This window comes from Telmatherina bonti, assembly GCF_933228915.1.
Source record: "Telmatherina bonti genome assembly, chromosome: 1".
Classification (NCBI taxonomy): Eukaryota; Metazoa; Chordata; class Actinopteri; order Atheriniformes; family Telmatherinidae; genus Telmatherina; species Telmatherina bonti.
In genome coordinates, this window is record NC_136619.1 from 37887488 (window position 1) to 37907826 (window position 20339).

Below are 20339 nucleotides of genomic sequence, written 5' to 3' on the forward strand. Positions count from 1 at the left end.
AATCAAAACAGCACTATGAGGCCATTTTTCTGCGACTTATTTTCCATTTTGCACATTATTTTCCTCCCCTCTCCCTTCTGAAATTGTTTAAGAAAGAGCTGCAGAATCATTCTGCAGATGTAATGTAGTTTCTCCAACTAGCTCTACACTTTGCTCCTCATCAAAATTCAATTAACAGGCACAAATGTGAAGTTTGGGACAAGATGCAACAGCAGAATGTTGTGTTTGGACTTAAGCTGCAGTTCTCAGACACCACTGCAGAGTTAGCTTACCATGTTAATTAACAGGCAGATAGTTGAAACTGTTTGTGGGGGTTTTAATTAGTCCCCGGTTGACTGCCTTTGATGAAATGTGTTGCATCCGGGTTGCAACTGATTAACTGTCAGTGGTTTAAATATTTACATCATGCAGCACATCTGAATTAATTTCAGTTTTATTTATCTGTAAATAAGACGAAGGGCAGAAGTTCAGGAGCTTTATTATTGGTGGAGTGACAAACTGTGACAGCTTAATCATTGTTTTCCAAAGAATGACTTACGAAGGAATCAAGTTGCAATTAATGTAACTTTACTTAGTAAAAGTATGAAAGCTATGGCGGTGGATGCAAACATATAAACAAGCAAATATCTGAATTCTTGCAGATCAGCTCAGGTTAATTCAGGAATCTGAAATTAGTTTTAAAAGACAGAAAACAAACCAGAAAGTATAAACTTTGCTCAGTTTTACATGCTGACTTATTGGGGTGTATGCTTATTTAAAATCAAAACATTTATTTTCAAAAAGATACACATTTAAAATCAAACTAATGTTTCTGTTTTGCATGATATCTGGGAAAAACTAGATCAGTAGCTTCCTTTGCTTATTCATGCATTATGTTGCTCGCAGTGTTAGCTTGCTGTCAACGTGAAACATGTTCTATGAAAGTTAATCATGATTTCCATTTAGATAAACTTGCATGCTTTTGCCTTTTCTTTTGGCAACTACAGTAAGTTTCACTGTAAAACCTAATTAAATCTGACTGATCTAATATACATAGAATTGTTTTCATTTTAACAATAAGAAAGTAAAATATTTACAACTTTATATGGTTTATATGGTGAACGAATGGAGCTTTTCCATGGAACAGAAAACACAGAACAATTCCGGTGGTGAAAAAGAAGATACTTTTGAAGATGTGTCAGAAGAACCTGAGAGCCAACACTGCATGCAGAACTGTGAACATGGATGTCAAAGCTTGAAGAGAAACCATGAAAACATGCTGCAAATAGCCGACCTGTGACGGCAGAGCTCTCTAAGAGCTGGGTGATCGCTTCTGCAGGATGATACTGCTGAAAGTCAAAGTTTGATGGCGAGGGGGATAAAAGTAGAAAATACAGATGACAGGAGAACGGAGAGAATGAGCTTGTTTTGATGAAAAAGGGAAGAAATGTGAGAGGTGGACAAAGCAGGTGTAAAAACTAGAGGATTAAAGAGTAAGATAAAGACAAAAAGTTTTTTGGTTGATGTTTTGGTCACTTTTGAATGCTGGCGGTGCTTTCAGTCTAGTGGTAGCATGAGACGGAGTCTACAACCCACACAAGTGGCTCAGGTAGTGCAGCTCATCCAGGATGGCACATCAATGCAAGCTGTGGCAAGAAGGTGTGCTGTGTCTGTCAGCGTACTGTCCAGAGCATGGAGGCGCTACCAGGAGACAGGCCAGTACATCAGGAGACGTGGAGGAGGCCGTGGGAGGGCAGCAACCCAGCAGCAGGACCGCTACCTCCTTCTTTGTGCAAGGAGGAACAGGAGCAGCACTGCCAGAGCCCTGCAAAATGACCTCCAGCAGGCCACCAATATGCATGTGTCTGCTCCAACAGTCAGAAACAGACTCCATGAGGGTGGTATGAGGGTCCGACATCCACAGGTGGGGGTTGTGCTTACAGCCCAACACCATGCAGGACGTTTGGCATTTGCCAGAGAACACCAAGATTGGCAAATTCCCTGTGCTCTGTGCTCTTCACAGATGAAAGCAGGTTCACACTGAGCACATGTGACAGACGAGTCTGGAGAAGTCGTGGAGAACGTTCTGCTGCCTAAAGAGGATGATGGAGAGCAGACAGCGTAGAAAGGAAAGAGTAACGCTGCAGATGGCCAACAAAAGAAGGATGGAAGAAGAAAAAAGGAAAAGTAAAGAAAATGTAAAACATGAAGAAAAAAGAATGGTAATCAGAAGGATGGAAGAGGCAGAGGGAGAGTGAAAGAAAAGAGGAAGAAAAGGCCAAGGAAAGGCAAAAAACCGTAAAAGAAAGGATAAACAGAGGAGGAAAAAGGGATGATGATGAAAAAAAGGAGGAAGAAACAGAAACAGAAAAAAAGAAACATGTTGAAGGCAAAGAGAAGAATGGGGAAGAAAAAGGAGTTAATGGAAGATGAAAAGAGCATAGAAGGAGGGGGAATAGAAGCAAGAGATGATAAATAAAGGAGGGAAGAAGAAGGAAAGAAGAGAGTGGAGGGAATGATCTGTCTTGTTTATGGCCCTCATGGGATCCTCCATCTCTGCGGAGTCCAATTTGAATAAAAACGCTTCAGAGATTGAGTGTGTCGTGTGTGTGTTTGTGTGTGTGTGTGTACATGGCTTTGTTTATCATTCCTGGAGGAGATCTGAACAGCGTCCTCCACCAGAAAAAAAAAGTGATTTTAACATGTAAATGAGAAAATAAAAGAGAAAAGGCAACATTCACATCAGATGAACAAGCATATTTATTAAGATCCTTAAAAATGTGGAAACGTATCTGGAAAATGTTCATCTTTTAAAATCCTGTGAGAATGGGAAGCTGCGAGGAACTCCCTTCACCTCAGCCTTTAACCACGTCCGGCTCCATTTGTGCCTCAGCCCTGAATGAAGCTGCACTGCACACTAAATCTTCCTCCTCAAGCTCCCTCATACTGGAAAATGATGGTCAATGTATGATTGGCTGAACCATGACTTTTTTTTCACGAGCATAAACGTGTGTTTAAGCGAACCCCAACGGGATCTGGACATGTCAGATGAGGTATTAAAATCACTCACTAAATCCAGACACGAGTGTGTTTCTTCACTTCCCTCTTCTTTTAGGACAACAACGTGAATTAAAATGAGACAACAATACGGAAGCAGTGAAGACGGCCATCCCAACATATTTACTTTCAACTGAGTGAGTGACATAGTAGGCTGTTGCTAGCTGATATGCAGGAAGAAACTTCCACTCTAGTTTCACAGATTTATCACAACATGCTACACAGCAGATTATACTGCAGACAGATGATGAGATTTCCTCCAAACAACCACTGATGACCATGAAAGGCAGCAGGCAAAAGTTGCTCTTATACATGGAGGAAAAGGATGCCATCACCGTGATCGGCCAAAGGACAATGTTGATATGCTCCATCAAAGATGTTTTATTGTGAAGATGATGATCTGCTGCAGTTTTTTCTGAAAGTGGCATCACTGAGGAAGAGCTTTTATGATTAATTTTATTAACAATAAGAGTAAAACGGAAAACGCAAATAATAAATCAACTTAAAATATTAAGAGCAAAAATAGAGTAAAAAAAACACATATAAAATAAAATGAATAAATATATAAATTATGCATAAATCTGTTTAAATAAATGGGTTATAAATAGGTAAATAGAGTTTCAGGGACTGAAATGCAGACAACCTGCGAAGCCTGATGAGATCCCTGCTGCTGAGGTAAGACTACAGCGTGGCTGTGACGTAAACGGGGGACTGGCCATGCATACCTCTACGCAAGAAAGAAAATCTCACATTTCATACTGTCAAAGCTGTCATTTCAGCTTTAACACACACATACACATAAAAATAAGTAAAAAGAACTTCCTGCTGGGCTGTTAATATCATATTTGTATATAGTCAGTCATTGATTCTCATATCTCTTAAAACTGTTTTAAATAAGTCAAATTAACTTCTTTCTTTATTTGTGGACAATTTTTCATATGTTTTCTTTAAGTCTTGATAAGAAAAGGCTGATAACTAACTATTTGCATATTCAAGATGCTTTATGGGTTTTTTTCTTATTTGGAGTACAAGCAGGTTCTCATTCTGAAAATGAGACAAGTTAAAGATGTATGTTTGGATGTATGTAGACAGTAAATATGTGTATGATGTGTGTGTATAGTAATTGAAGATGCTGTGCAGGATATTCTTTTCAAGTTCTAAGTTATTTCTACATGTTCATGGTAACAGTAAAGCAATACCTGTGTAATTATATTATTGGCACAAATAAATCTGAGGTTCATTTCTGTGAGGAAAAACTGAATGATGTGCCGACAGTCTGTTTTTATATCGATGAGAAAGTAAAATCGGAGAGAGTTCTTGGAGAAAAAGTGACACAAGTGAAAGTGCAGAACTTGTTTATCCGACATGAAATGCTGCCCTGAATGTTTCCAGAGATAATCCAGACGATGTTGGACCTCTGGAGCGTTTACTGCCATTCTGCTGACGAGTATGTTGTAAGTCATCCTCAACAATATTGTAGCTTTGTTCCAATAAAAGCCACCATTTTCAGTGGTTCTGTAAACAGACGTTCACAATCTGCATTTTCCTTCATGATCTATGCATCCTGCATTCTACCCAAAGGTCACTGTGGCATTTCCAGCTGCGAGGAAGATTTTCCAGCTGGCGTTGTTTGTGCTGTCTGCATCTGCATGCCACTGTTTCAAGACTTAAACACAAGCTGGTCCTTCAACTGAGCTTTAATTAAAAAATGAATGAAAGTGGGTCCTTAGATCCTACCTGTCTCACAGTGGCGTCCTGTGAAGCCTGACGGGCAGATGCATGTGTTTGGAGATATGCAGGTTCCTCCACTCCGGCATCCTTCCTCGCAGAAGGCTAGAAAGAAAGAAACTGTTCAGTTTTTCCATGTCTTGGATACGACAGCAGCAGCTGTAGCAAAAACAGCTCTGAATCTGTGCAGAGTAAGACTTTGTGGGGGCATTTCTAGGACAAATTGACCATTTTCTCATGTAGAAAAGATAGCCAGCGGTCTTGCTTTTGTTTTAAACAATTTGTTCATTTGGAAAAAGACAGGCATAAAAAAATAAAACAAATAAAAACACTTTTTATAACCAAACAAACATAATCACAGTAAAGCAAAGGGGGGGGCAGTACTGTGGTTTGGGGTTGCTTTTCCTCCGCTGGAACTGAAGCTTTAGTCAGGGCAGAAGGAATTATGTAGAGCTTCAAACAGAGGATTGAATCTTTCTACATGTCAGTGACTGTAAGTTTAGATAATTATCAAGAAACAACAATTCCTCAGAAGAAAAGGGAAGTTTTGGAACAATCCCGCCAGCGCCCAAACCTAAAGCCTACAGATAACAGGTGGGATTACCTGAAGAGCGTTGTGAACAAGATATCCACCCCCAATCTGGCAGAGATGTTTGTGTTTAAGTTAAAAACTGCTTCAACAAAGTATGACAGTAAAAATGCATATTTTCATCACCTTGAATTGTCTGGGTCTTATGTCGTATGAAAGGTGGGAAAGGATTTGTTAAATCATCATTTTAACAGGCGTGTGCACGTTTTCATTATCAACAGACAAATAAAACCAGATAACAGCTCAGATCATTTTTCTATTGCTCTCCAAAATGATTTCTACCAATTCTGCAAGAATGTCCATTTTCTGAGTGAAGATGTCCAAAGTCCACCAGCGGCGACTGCAGATGTATTCAGCCATCAGCTCTCAGAGCATTCAGCACAGTAAGCGTTCAGCCATGCCTCAGCGACAGATAGTAATAAGGAACACTGGTAATAGCACTTTTATAAAGCTGCTCTGCATCGTCCACATAAACAGGACAAATTCAAGAAACATTTTTCTAAAAAGCTACAGTTTGTTGTAGCAAAGACGTGCAACATGCTCTTTCACCAGAAGAGGTTTATCCAAACAGCACAGAAAAGAGCCCGTATGGGATGCACTGCAGAAGCGGAGACACTTCAGGTTTGTTGTGCGTGTGAACGTGTGTAAAAGCACAAGTACTGACTTTAGACTCTGAGCTTTTTCTTAGAGCTGATGTGATTCAGTTTGAATGAAATCATTTCTGGTCAAAAGCTTGTGTGTGTGTGTGTGTGTGTGTGAACGCTGCTGTGGAAAAGCCTCCCGAAGGCTCCACAGCCTTTTGCTAAAGCAGCTTTTTGCTTCACTGCCGTACGGTTTGCTTGGCTGCCCAACGTATTTGTCAACAAGAGTCATAAATAAAACTTCCATCTGGCGCAATAGGGATAAAAAACATCCCAGGCTGTAACTTTTTCATAGAACAACGCACTGTGGTGATAAGTCACAAAGTGACATTTCATTCATTTTGCAGCTCATTTTGGGGTTCTTTGAGTGAGCGTGTGCACATCTGTCTCCCTGCCTTCTGCAGGAAAGCAGGCTGGCAGTGCAAATGGCTGCTATCTGTTCTGAAAGGAGCATCTTGATGCATCAACATGGCTGAGACAAACGCAGCGTGTATGAGACAACAAAGGGACACAACATTCTGCAGGAACAGAGGCAGACGTGACTGTAAGGAGGGCGAGAAAGGGCAGGAAAGAAGAGTTAATCTGTGCTGAAAGGGACGATTAAACGAAAAAGAGGTCAGACTTAACTGAGCAAGTTCCTTAAAAAAAAAAAAAAAAACTTCTAAGTTTAATTATTTTTACAATTTGTGTGAAAAAATTGTGTTAAATGCTTAAATATCTACTAATAGTCCTGCAGTGTGTGAGGATGACATCTGCGTGTAGCGTGTGCTGTCGCTCGTCTCCATTTACTTTATGAATCCGAAGAAAGATCGTGTGTCTGCATAACTTATCAACACTGGTTTGGAAAAAAGGGACTAAATATACAAACAAATGCAGGGCAACAAATAAAAGCCGAGTCCTGCAGCAGAAGCTATTAGAGCAATTAATCCGCCTGCTTCCACAGTTTAAGAAGTTCTATCAGGCGCTCATTAGGAGCCTGATTGCCTCTGTACTAATAAAGCTCACACTTAAAAATTAATTACACTTATATTGACTCAATCTATCTCCAGCTCTAATTATCATTTCACCATCATCAGCAAAATGTTGCCTGCCTATCGAACTAATGACTTCCACAGATGAAGGAGCATCAGCGGAGCGTGACAGGTGGGAGGTGCGGTCGCACTTACAGCAAATGTCATCTACACAAAACACGACTTTACACTTAGTTGTTGTAACTTTTTGCTGTTATTGAATATAATATAGCCAGAATGAAGGCTGTTGATGTGCAGTAAGGGTCCACTGAAACTGATCCTGGGTAATATAGGTGGATTATTTCATTTAGTTGGAGACAAAAAAAAACAAAAACAAAAGAAATAAAAAAAAAACTGGCATAACAAACACTGTTCAGAAGGAACAACATGAAGAAACTTTTGATTATTTGATCCCACCTCTTGTCCATTTTCCTAAAAAAGACAAAAACGCAATTTTATACTAGTCATTGAACACATCATGTTTAGTCACATTCATTATTAGTAACCAGAATCTAAAATACACCATGAATGAAACTATGCTGTGATAAAATGAAGTGATGATGATAATGACAGCACCACCAACATACAGTAATTATGTATAAGTAGTTAACAGTAATAACAGAATAATAATCCAATAGCTCCATTAATTTAAGAATTACTAGGTAACATAATATACCATACATTCTATAGAAACTGCTATAAATTCCATCTTAAACAACAACACAACACTATGTTGCCAAAAAGTATTTATCATCTATCCAAATAATAGAATTCAGGTGTTCCGATCACTTTCAGGACACGCGTGTAGAAAATCCAGTACCTAGGCATGCAGACTGTCTCCATAAACATTTGGGAAAGAATGGGTCACTTTCAGGAGCTCAGAGAATTCCACTATGGTACCGTGACAGGAAGCCGCCTGTGCAACAAGCCCACTGGTGAAATTTCCTCTCTAAATAATCCTCCACAGTCAACTGTCAGCAGTTTTATAACAAAGCTGAAGCAACTGAGAAGAGCAGCAGCTCAGACAGGAAGCTGTGGCCGTCTTGCATGACATGACGGGGTCAGCGGGTGCTGAGGTGCATATGTTGCCAACTTTCAATCCCTACAGACCCTCAAACTTCCTGTGGTCTTCAGATTTTCTCCAAAAATCAAAAAAGAAAATAGAAAAAAGAAGAAAAATACAATTAGATAAAAAAAAAGCCAAAATAGAAAAAAAAAAAGAGAAAAAATAATTAGGTCCACACGGTGCCTAGACAGCTTGGTGGTTGGGTTTCCATGGTGAGCTGCTGCATCAGAGCCAAACATCACCAACAGCAAAACGGTTGCCAGGACAACGGTACCTGTTTGACTGCATTGTGCCAAGTGTGAAGTTTGTTCCAGGTGGGGTCATAGTGTGGGGTTGTTCTTCAGGAACTGGACTTGGACCCTCAGTTCCAGTGACAGGAACTCTGAATGCTTCAGTTCATTCCATGTTCCCAACTCTGTGGGAACAGTTTGGGGACGGTTCCTTCCTGTTCCAGTTCCAACATGGCTGCACACCAGGACACAATGCAGAGTCTAAAGACATGGATTAGTCAGTTTGTTATGGAAGAATTGGACTGGCCTGCAGGGTCCTGACCTCAACAGGACCGTACACCTTTGGGGAGAATTAGAGCAGAGACTACAAGACAGGTCTTCTTCTTCAACATCAGTGTCTGATCTCAAAATGTGCTTCTGGAAAGATGGTCAAAATTCCCCATAAACACTCCTAAACCTTGTGGAATGTTTTCCCAGAAAAATTGAAGCTGTAAAAACTTCAGATTTGGGCCAACGTCATATCAAAGCCCATGGATTAACAATGGGACGTCACTTATGCATCTAATGGCAGGTCGGAATATATTTTTTTGAAATATAGTGTATCTATTACAGGACAGTGAAGCAGTAATGATAATTATGATAACAATGACAGCATCATTGATAGTCTTCATCATAGTCAGTAATAAAAGCAAAATTATGACACATGTAACTTACTGGAAAAACCATGTTCCTTTCTGCACTATCAACATTGCTGGTGTGTCCTACCCAGCCCACTCCACAGTTTTTAAGTTGTCTTTTAGTAAACGCTCGTAGCTTTAAACGTTATCTATGATGTGAGATAATAAACCAGATCTTGGAGTCATTCTGATGTTGAAGATATCCAGACTGCACTCTTTTTTTTTTAATATTAACAGTGAGTTTATTCATTCATTTCTGAGCCATTAAGTCTGCTAAAGGGTCGCGGCGAAGCTGGAGCCCTGACCCGAACCCAACAATCATTGGGCGAAAGGCAGGGTACACCCTGGACAGGTGTCCAGTCCATCACATAGACGGACAATTTAGAGTAACCAATTACCCGTCTTTCGACAGTGGGAAGAAGCCGGAGAGAGCCCACATGCAATGAGATTATGAAACTTCACAGAGAGGCCACCGTTTGAGCCTCTCCCCAAGCCGAAGATCGAACCAGCGACCTCCTTGGAGCCACCATGCAGCCCAACAACAATGAGTTTAGTGCATAATTATTTCCCCAGATCTCTGTGTAGTAGCTTAAACATGGAAGTACTAATAAGCAGTCAGGAACGGGATTGAGTTGAAGGAATATTCTTAAGTTGTTGAAATTAAATGACTTCTCCATAAAAATGTAAACCACTGATAATATTCGGAATGAAATAGAAGACAATGAAAGGATCAGAAAACCTTGCCTCTCAGTAAGTTTTATTCTTGGAAGATGACATGGTGTTGAAACAGCATCATATAACTCAAAGCTGAGTTGGGAAAATGTGTTTTTTCAAAGTTTGTTGGGCAAAGAAAACCAGCTTTTCTGAGCTGTTTTTATCTTGTTTATTTTAGCTTCTTCCTCCTACATAGAGTTTACATAAAGAAGTTGGTGATGATGGTTTTCCATTACTGAGCAGCACTGAGAGGAGGGAAAAAGTATTGTTCGAGCAACATGCAGTATTTCACATCCACAGGACTGTATTGTATTTGCCTCCGTCTCTTTATTCTGTGGTTGTAAAAAACCATGTCTGCTCCTCTTCTCTGACAGCATAACCTGGAATTTACCGTTGATGCTTCTCATCAAGCTTCTACATGCTGTGTAATCTTAAAGCATCTAAGAAAACTTCACGACCCTCCATCTTCCTTGTCCCATTTATTTTCTGCTTTGTAAATATTCCTATTTTCTCGTTTCACATCTTCCTTTGTGTTCCTCCATCCCCAGTTAACAATACAGAGGCCCCTGCTTCAGCAACAGATTTCCCTCATTGTGATCCATTTGACCTCCACCTAAACTATCTCACCGCCTAAGTAAGCCAGTTGCTGACTCGTGACTTCCAGCGACATGCTTATTCCCAAAAATTTGCTATTTGAGTTTCCCATTACAAGCCCTAGATTGCTTTCCAGTGGGTGGCGAGAATGAAATCATTCCGCTCTGTGCCGTGGCAAGCAGCCATATTCACGGTCATTGGGCGTCCAAGGATCCACCTCAGAATGAAAAGCAAGAATATCACGGAGACAGTAAAGGAACAATCCGCAAATTCCAGAAGGGATGGAAGAAGGAAAAAAAAAGCACTTGTGTTTGGTTGAATAGGAGCGGTGTGATAATTAGCTTTCACCGTAGAACATCAAAGCTCAGCGATGTGTTGCACAGACATTGTTAACCTGATAATGTTCTCCTCCCTTGCATAAAATGTAAATGTCATGAGCCTGAAGGATTTTTCTGTTCTTTTCCCATTAGCCTGATCAATGAATCAAAATCTTACATTTAATATGAAAAGTAGGAATTATGTTAATGACCCCACCAAGTAAAACGGTTTCTACGCTCTAATGAGGTAGTTTTTCAGATGTTTCAACATTGAAACATATCACAGAAGTGTAATGGAAACACTTTTTTCATATTTACGTGTCCCCGGACATGGTGTAGGAGGTCAAGACTAGCATATTTCCGGTAACGATGGCGCAGTATGAAACAAACAACAGCAAATTTCAGAGTTTTAGAAGAGAAAATGAGGGGAAAAAAGCTTCAAAAAGCCGTAGCAAATTCTCTGCAGCAAGTAGAAAACCAAAAGAATAACGTTACGTGGCTACCTTGCATAAACCACAATTTTTGTAAATTTTCACGAGAGGAACAAGATTTTACAGAACTTGAAGCTAATGTGCTAAACAGTGTTTAATGGAAACACCGGCGAATCGCAATTATTGTTTGTCAAAACGTACACATATCGCCGTTATTTTGCGAAAAATTTAATGGAAATGCAGCTTGTGCTACTTAATAAAGTTAAAAACGCTTCACACTTTTAGGTGTGTTAGTGACAGCATAGCTAACGCTGCGCTGGGAAATAAACCCATCACGCTGCAGAGCACAGCAACCCAAGCTGGAGATTCCCACGTCTTCCTTCACCTTTTTCATGTCAGCCACATTGTCACACAAAATAGGAGCATTTTAACTAGCAGACTTTTCCAGAATTTGCCCTGACAGATAAAGACTGACTAGGCAGAATGACAAACTGGAGCAGCTTTTCTGTGAGCTAATCCCTTAAGTTTCCACATTGCCTGCTGGAAGTTTACAGCACTACTGGAATGCTTCAGGAGTGTCTTCTGCATCATTTTCGTCTCTTAGCTGAACAACTTTTTACCCTGGAAAACTTGACCGTACATTTCCCCCCCCCCCCCCCCCACTTTTTCAAATCTAAAAATGTATCCAAATTAGCAACATGCTAAATTAGCAAAGGGAGCTCATTCCCTGTTTGTTAACGCTGTGTCTGAACTTAAGACTAAGTAAAAACAAAATCCTACATAATTATATATATTGATAACTGACAAATTTCATGAACTGACTCTCCATCATATTTTGTGAGGATTAATCCACACTTATTGCTTGGAAACATCTCATGATTTGCAATGAAACAGACTGGGGTCTTGAATGAGACTGAAGCTAGATGATTCTGGCTGAAAATGGGAACTCTAAGAACATTTTTTCAGGAAACGTAGCATTCTTTCTAAGCAAGAGCTATCCGAGGATAAAAAGGTTTCTATGCTATCTGCCCTGCTCCCCGTATCTCTAGACACAATGTCACAAATTAAGAAAGAGAATCGACTTGAACACCAAACCAAATGAGATGAACTTTATCTATGACGATGTATTAGTCCTTGAAGTCTGTGGGTGGAGTTGGATGGCCAATATTTCTTCAGACTAGAAAAATTCAATCTGCAGATAATACAATTCACCAATCCCACGTCGATAATGTAGTTTGCAATGCAAACTTTTCCTCCAGCTTGTATACAAACCTGTATACAGCCCTGAATGTAGTGAAGACGATGCTGCCACATTTCCCAGTTCAATGACCAACCGAAAGACAGACCAACAGAAAGAGAGACAGGCAGACAGATCGATTGAGGTTCCACGTTTGAAACCTTTAAACATGACATAAATAAATAAATAAATACAAAGAAAACCAATGCTGACAACAAAAAACTGTCAAAGAAATGTTTGACTGAACTGAAAACCTGCAGAACATGGGCCATGTTCTTCAGGTTCTGCATGTTCTTCATCACTGCACCTTTAACACAAGAATTAATCATACTCATCATAAACTGACAATTATCAATAATTGGCACAATCAGTCTGTTAAACAATGATTATAAATCCAATCCACCACCTCTGCAAAGCAGATGAAATTAGTTGGATTACGTCGCCAAGGAAACACAGTCAGGTTTGTTTTCTAAAAAAATGGCTCCAAATAATCTCTGGAAATATTAAAGTTGTGCTCAACATATCAGATTATGCCGGAATCAGTCAATAATCAAACTTTCCTTATTTTCCTTGACTTTTGCAAAGTTTATGTTTAAAGTTTTTGACACACTGACTCCCGCGTAAAAGCAGAGGACATCTCCAAGATTGGAACTAAAACGTAGTATTTGACGAGGTTGCCATATTTCCTCTCATTTATTCCTGCTGGCTGTGCAGCTATTAGCTTATCATATCAGAAATAGTCAGCTAAGGTAAAGCAATTCTGAGAGAAAGAACAATCTTTTAAAGGAACCCTCTGAAATCCCTTTCGCCACTTGAAGTAACGCAGATATTTTTAAAAACTTCTGGTCTTTGGATAAATAAAAAGTGAGTTAATGGCTGTTTGTGGACACAAATCCCTGTTGAAGAAACCATCACTTTAGCAACTGCTTTACTTAAAAAACTGAATATCAGATGTGACTTGAATTTCAGCTCAATTTTAGAAAGAACAAAGACAAAACTAAACTCGCGGCTCCTAAGAGACTCATTCCTCCAGGACAGAACGTTGCTCTAAAGCGGGAAGAATATCCAGGCCTTCTAAAGCAGCCGCGTCCCAAGAGGTTGATGAAAGGATTTTGAAAATATGTTGATCAGATGCTCTGCAACTTGGATTGGAGAAACAAAACCCATTACAACAAAAATCTCTTGTGATGAGGTTTTAATTTTGTTGAATTTATTACAATAAACAACGCATTGCAAATAAAGTGGATTAAACCTCAGAAACTCCATCTGGCACTTTATTCCTCATCATGTGTTTTCTAAGGTGGCCTGAATCTGTTTTCTGTCACGATAACATTGACTGGATTTCTGTTGCTCACTCTAGTTTCCATTAACAAGCCCTGATCTCTTATTTTCAGACCTGTTTCTTCCCTGAATAAATATGTAATGTGGAACAACACAGATATAAAATATATAAAATATAAACAGATATAATATATATAAAATTTTGTCTTTGATGAGGTTCCAGCAGATGTAATGATTTTGTGTAAGGGTCAGACTCATTCACCTTGTGATGCTCCATCACTTGATCCAAGTGCTGCTGCAATGGACAGACTGTGCTTTCAGCCTGGTTCAGCAGCTGCGCTCATAGCTTATTTCAGGCTAACTACTGATGTGTCCTGTATGCAGTCTCTGTCTGGTGGTTGCAGGAGCATGTTGGAATAAAACACTGACTCCTCATGACAAATATTAATTAGTCAAAGTTTTGTCGCAGTTTGTTTAAACTGGTTTATTGCCGTTGCGCAGTAAAATAGTTATTGATAAGATACGTAAAGGAAATTTATTTCATTTGCATCATTTGTAATATTTCACCTGTTCTGGGGCTGCAAACATACCAGATGTCTGCTTCAAAGTATCTGTAAAAAGTTGAATTTGAGGCACTCTTATCAGCAGTGAGAATGAAGCCCAGCTTCTCTCTTATAAAGTCTTCTAAAATGTATAAAAACAAACAGACAAAAAGATAAATGCCGGTAAAAATAACCTCCTTGGCAGATTTATCATCCATGAATAGTAGTTTTATCAGCGTTTTGTTAATATAAATGCAAAAATAAAACTGGTTTGCATCAGACAATGAGACGTGTGATTAACTTTTTTGGTTATGATAACATGTTTTGTTATAACTTCATATGAAAAATCTGAATGGATTAACAAGCTGTCCATGTAGAGAAGCATCACTCCTTTTTTTTCTGCTTTATATTCCACTTCAGCTCGCACAAGATTAGCATGAGTGAGATGAGCCTAGCACAGATATTTCCAAGCTGCAACCTCTGACGGTTAAAAGTCAAGCCATGTGGAATTGTCAAAAATTGCAGTTCCACCTTCATCCACAAGAGGCTTCAAAACAGCAAATCCCCACAGACTCCTACGTTGAAAAGACCAATTTTACAGCAGAGATACATACGTTTACAGCCTGGTACAAATACATTTACTCATTCATTTTTTTAACCGCTTAATCCAATTCAGGGTTGCGGGGAAGCTGGAGCCGATCCAGGAGTATTTGTGGAAAAGGCAGGGTACACCCTGGACAGCTAGCCAGTTCATCGCAGGGCGATACAAAAAACATTTTAAGTTTAATAGGTCAGGTTTACCTTCGTGACAACTGTGGGGGGAGTGATATTTTTTCTAACTTGTCCATTTAGAAGTAATTTCATCTTGAAATTTGGCTTAATTAGGGGCGTGTCCTTTTGATTGACAGGTACCCGATATCCTGCTGCAAAAAGGCAGACTGTAGGACAACCATGGTTTTCAGTCGGTTAACAGTGTGATTTAGCTTCAGCCCGCTTACCTCTATTAGCTGGTTAGCTCTGGATTAGTGCTGTGTTTGCTAGATGTCAATCATCCACCCCAACACTCACAAACTCCCTCTCAGCTCCACCTCTGCCCATTTTTGTATTTTCCAGAAGAGATGACAAGCATAACGCTGCAAAGATTGTGATGGTAGGAACCGCTCAATGAGCTTCAATTTCGCTCTTCAGAAATCTATGGGTAACATTATGGAGGCTCCGCCCAACTTTTACCAACAGTCTGTGGTTTTTATCGCATGTAAAACACTTAAAAGTGGCTTTGACGGTGTGAATGTCTGCCAGAACATTAAAGATGGACATTATTTATATTGTAAGCGTAACAATGATGCTGAGCTGGGGCGCTCACCATAAGCAGCAATTAAACATGTTCATTTGTACTCCTAGTTTATAAAGGTGCTTTCAGATGTGTTATACGTGCCAACAGATTTTTTTCTCTTTGTCTGATGTGCAGTTGGTCTTGTTAAGTTTTACGACTTGGCTAATTTGGAACAGCACCCTTGTGGTAAAAACATGTTGCTTTTTATGTCCTTTCTCTTTCGTCTGTAAGAAAAAAGCAAAAACCCAAAACTCTATTTCATGAGACCTTTACATCAACTTATTTTCCAACAGCTGCCGACGCTGAGGAGGACGAAGAGGATGCAGAATGTAAAATCACTCTGCCTTGTTGAAAACACATTTGTTAGTTCTGACAGGGAAGCGGAAGGACATCTGTATAACGTATGTTCGACAGCTTCTGAACTTTCATCTCCAGCTGTAGTGTAAGAAGATGGAAGGATCCTCCTGCTTCTTTTTGTCATGCTGCAGCGCATGCCTTTCATTTCTGCTGAGCTTCCCTGCAAATGAATACATAGCCGCAAGTATTAATGCAGACAAAGAAGACCACCGCTAGCTGCAAGGCGGAGCTGAACTAACTAAAAACACAACGACCCATACAAATGGCTCACTTTGCTATGCATCAGGGTAAAGGTAATTCACCCTTGGCCGTGCTCTCGGTTGGGCATTTACCGAACATCACAGCTAATGACTGCACTTACAAGACAATAACAGCCTTGGCCAAGAAGACGGCATGGATTAAAGATGCATTAAGGATGATTTTTAGAGCCATAATGTATCTGCTGAGAGTTGAAAGGGTGGTTGATCAATACTGCTGACATGACAATTAATTCTGCCTGGTGCTTGTGGAGATCTCTTGCAGTGGAAGAAGCCTGCATACATTTCAGAGGGCTTCAAGATGAAGGCGGGGGGCCTGAATTACAATCCATTTATAAGCCAAGTTATCTGTTAGAGTTATTTTATTGTTATTTAATTAGTTGATCTAGAAACTAAAGAGCAACTTTAAGATCTCATTTTTTCTCCATCCTCATACTGGACACATACTGGTCTTAAATAAGGCTAATTCACAGTGTGTTTGTTGGCATGTTTTTGGCTTAATTAAGTTTCTGCTCAGGCATGTGATAAAAAATGGTCTTTGGCTATGAGATCTGTAATTAAACAAAGGCAATCAGTGAAAACATACTGTGGGTTTACTGTTTGCATAGTCAGTTTGAAAAGTTGCCTGGAAAACCAGATGGCAGCAGTGGGCTGAGCCAACACTGAGGTGCCATTAGTCTGTTAGAGATGGAGACTGAAAGGCATGAACAAACTTGACAGCCAGATTTTTTTTTTCTTCCTTTTTTTTTTTTTTAAATGGCACATTTTCTAAATGTAAAACAGCTGTCAATGCTTAAATGCCCCCTGGGAGTCAAACTTTCCCTTTAAAAGCAATGATATTTTTTTCTATTACACTCTCAGCAGAAAAATACAAGCAGACTTTCTTGCGTGCTCAGTTAGCTGTTAGACAGCTCTGCTCTAACACGAGTCGCTGCCGTCCAGAGACTTGCACTGACCTCTGAAAGTCACACTTAAGCTTTCTGTCTAGTCTGGATTCATAAGCAGGATGATGATTTGCGTAATGTGCTCACAGTAACTACTGTATCAGCATGCCTTGATACAGACGGAGGTGTCAGATTGTTCAGCTGGTTTTTATAAACGAGGTAAAGACAAGGAAAGACGGACTCTGTTTGGTCATTTACTATATTTTATTGTTTATTATTGTGTCACTATTTATGTCTTTCTTGTATTTGCTCCTGTCAGATGACCTCGACAGTTTATTAAAGGTGTCTATAAATAAAATGTATTATTATTTATTGTTATCGTGAGGTCTGCAGTCCTGTAGGTTTTCAATGTGTCCCTGCTCCAACATACCAAACTAAATGAAAGTCACTGTGCAGAACTTCATAGGCTCATGGTTCCATTTAATTTCAGCCAGGTGTGTTGGAGCAGGAGAACACTGAAAACCAGCAGGACTGCAGCCCTTGTTGGACCACATTAACTAGCCCTGGTTTAGTGGATATCTAACAGCTGGATTTCAAGGTGATGAAACTTTGTTTTGCATTGTCATCCTGTTTACAGGTTCTGGCAGAGAGGGAAGTGAAATGGACGAGGATACGACCTGCAGCTAAGGTAAAACAGGTGAAATTTAAGCACACTTTTCAAACTAACAACGCAGTTTTCATTTAGATGATTTTAGGTTGATGGCTTGTTGTTTTAATACACCGATGCGGCGCTGAGTTGCCTTTGTTAGATGAGTGGAAATGACCAAAGGGAATGGCAGCGACTTAATGAGTATGTCCATTTTTGCACCATTAGGGTGTGCACATGGTGTGTTTGGCATCATATCCTGTGATGCACTGGATGCAGCAATATTTAATGAGGCCTTCTTAACAAGGAACATCATGTGCAAGGTATGGTGGTAGAATACTATGATGCAGTACTTTGCTTGGCAGACTAAGGCACAGCCACCTGATATTGTTCATCTTTAGTTGAACTTTAAAACCATAAAGCTTTGTCAAGAATAAAGCACCTTTAGGGGGTTGTTTCCTTTACAAGCCACATTTTTACAACCAGAAACAAGAACCAAATAACAGGCTGATATTTTACTCTATAAAATGGCCCTTGTTTGAAAATACAGTAGTACTTTTCAAAGTAGAACCCAGGGGGCTTACACTGCTGAACCTTCATGTTAGTTACGCCTTTCTGTATAACTTTGATAATGGCAGGAATATTTATTAATGTTTGCAAGCAAACTTCTAGTGTTGCTGTTGGTGCAGAGAAATGAGGAATGGTTGGCTGTGGCTGTGCACGAATGGCTCCATGAAGGCTCAAGCAAAAGAAAGAATGAGGAGAAAGACCAATGATCATGATGATAAAACTGCAACACAGAGTAAAACATGTATAACAGGTTTTCATTCTCTGTCCATCACATTCTGACTGATAAACATCCAAACACCATCATGTAGCATCTTGCTAAAGCCACAGTTTGCCTGGCTACAACTTAAAGACACAACATCAAAACTCTGTGTTCTGGACTTGTTCAATGACACAGTGACATCTATCATGTGCATTTCTGGAGCCGCTGCTACCCAGCAGCGTCCTGAGGCTGAAAAACCGCACGATACAACTTTTACATCCAGGATACTGTGTGACGTTGCAGCAGTTTTACTTCATGCCAGAAAACATGCTGGCTGTTCTGAACATGCAACGTTGCCGATTCAGCAAAGAATTGCAAGAAGATTAAAAGAGAGAAAGAGACAAAACAAGAGTCATTGTAAGATCAGTCCAACAGCAGGTCAGCAGACAAATTTCTCAATGTCACTGTAGCTTTTGGAGAATAAAACTTACCCTAGCTTATGTGTGAGTTGTTACTCTGTTCTCTCAGACGTTCTTTGTGTACACCGTGAGATAAAAGCGCTTTTCAAAGGCTATCTGCAGAATCTGAACACAGCATTTTATGTATCCTTTAACACACACGGAGGATGTCTTTACTTTTATGTTTCTGTGCTTTTCTATCAGGGATATAAATTGCCCATTATCAGAAACTCTCAGGACAAAATCTCGAGTTTTAGCTTTTTTTAAAGGACAGTTACCTTTTTCTCTTTGTGGAAGGAGTTTGAATCACAATATGTCAGCTTGGAGCTTCAATGCGCTCCATTTAGACCCAGTGTAAAAAGAGATAGGTCGAGGAATTCAGCTTTGCTTTAAAAATGAGCGTTTACCTGGTAAATAAAAAAATATGAGGACGTTTTCTGTGTGTGAGAAACTCGACTGCTGAACAACAGCTGAATAGTTTACAAATTGGGAATGCATTTATCTCACCGCCCCCTTTACAGCAGAACCAGTATGTGGCAGACATTAACTGGCTGTTCACACCAAGTCTGGAGGATTTTATCTGTCTTTATCGGCGGAAGAGTCATGGGGGCATGAACCTATCAGAGCAGCAAGGGAGGGAGGTGCAGGAACACCCTTGGCAGCTCAATGTGAGGAGCTTTCATAGCAGAAGGTGGTGCAGGATGAGCGGCTCCCTCTGTCTGAATCCATTACCGATATACACAGGTAGGCAAATGATACCACTGTTTTCTACAAGCTCTGCTGCTGCTCTGCTTACTGATAAGACCACGTTCACTGCTGAGAGGCGAGATACTGAGGCAGAATTGCCCGTGACCCATGCTGCTGGAACTGGGAGGGACAATATGCAACATACTGAGTCAAATTCGATTATAATAAAACTGTACTTGTTCTAGTTATAGCAACACAATTCACTAATCATATTTTACAACATGAGTTTGCAACAATTCTTCATCCCAGTTACAATGGGAATCAGTGGGATGTCGCTTGTATTGCCCACAGCACTAAAAGACTAAAATGAAATTACAAAGCACAACAGGTTTTTTCCTCCTAATTTCTCATTAACTTATGCTTTAACCTCTTACACCCTTGATGTGCTGTACTGGGGCTCTATGTGCAATACAAAAACACAACTTCTGCTATTTTTCAACTGAGGAGGCTGTGTAGTGTTACTGCATGATGTCTACAATGGATGCTCCTTTATTTTTAAGCTTTATTTCTTTTGCAATGTAGTTGGTAAATATGCAAGACAAGTTCTTGAGCAGGTTTAAAAATGAACCCTGACTAGTAAGACATTCAGGCTGTGTCATCTTATTAACCTCTAATACTGCAGTGTCTGCTACTTCATGCACGCAACACGTCCTGTTCAGTGACGTAAATGTTAGAACTTCAGTGTTGTAATGATGTTAGAACTTTAACAAGCCAGCAGGAGAATATTCAGTGCCACATCATGCTCCTTTCGTGCTTGGTTTCTGTTTGAATGGCAACAAAATGGAAGCAAAAGCA

General features: G+C 39.8%; 1 protein-coding gene across 1 annotated transcript in view; it reads right to left on the minus strand.

The window, feature by feature from the left end:
* Positions 1 to 20339, minus strand: part of LOC306756389 (protein kinase C-binding protein NELL1-like) — a gene marked incomplete at its 3' end in the record, with an annotated part of 316128 nt that overhangs the window by 29004 nt on the left and 266785 nt on the right. The window contains exon 15 of the mRNA XM_079241118.1: positions 4774 to 4869. Coding sequence (XP_079097244.1) covers positions 4774 to 4869 — 96 coding nt within the window. The remainder of the gene's footprint in view (positions 1 to 4773; positions 4870 to 20339) is intronic.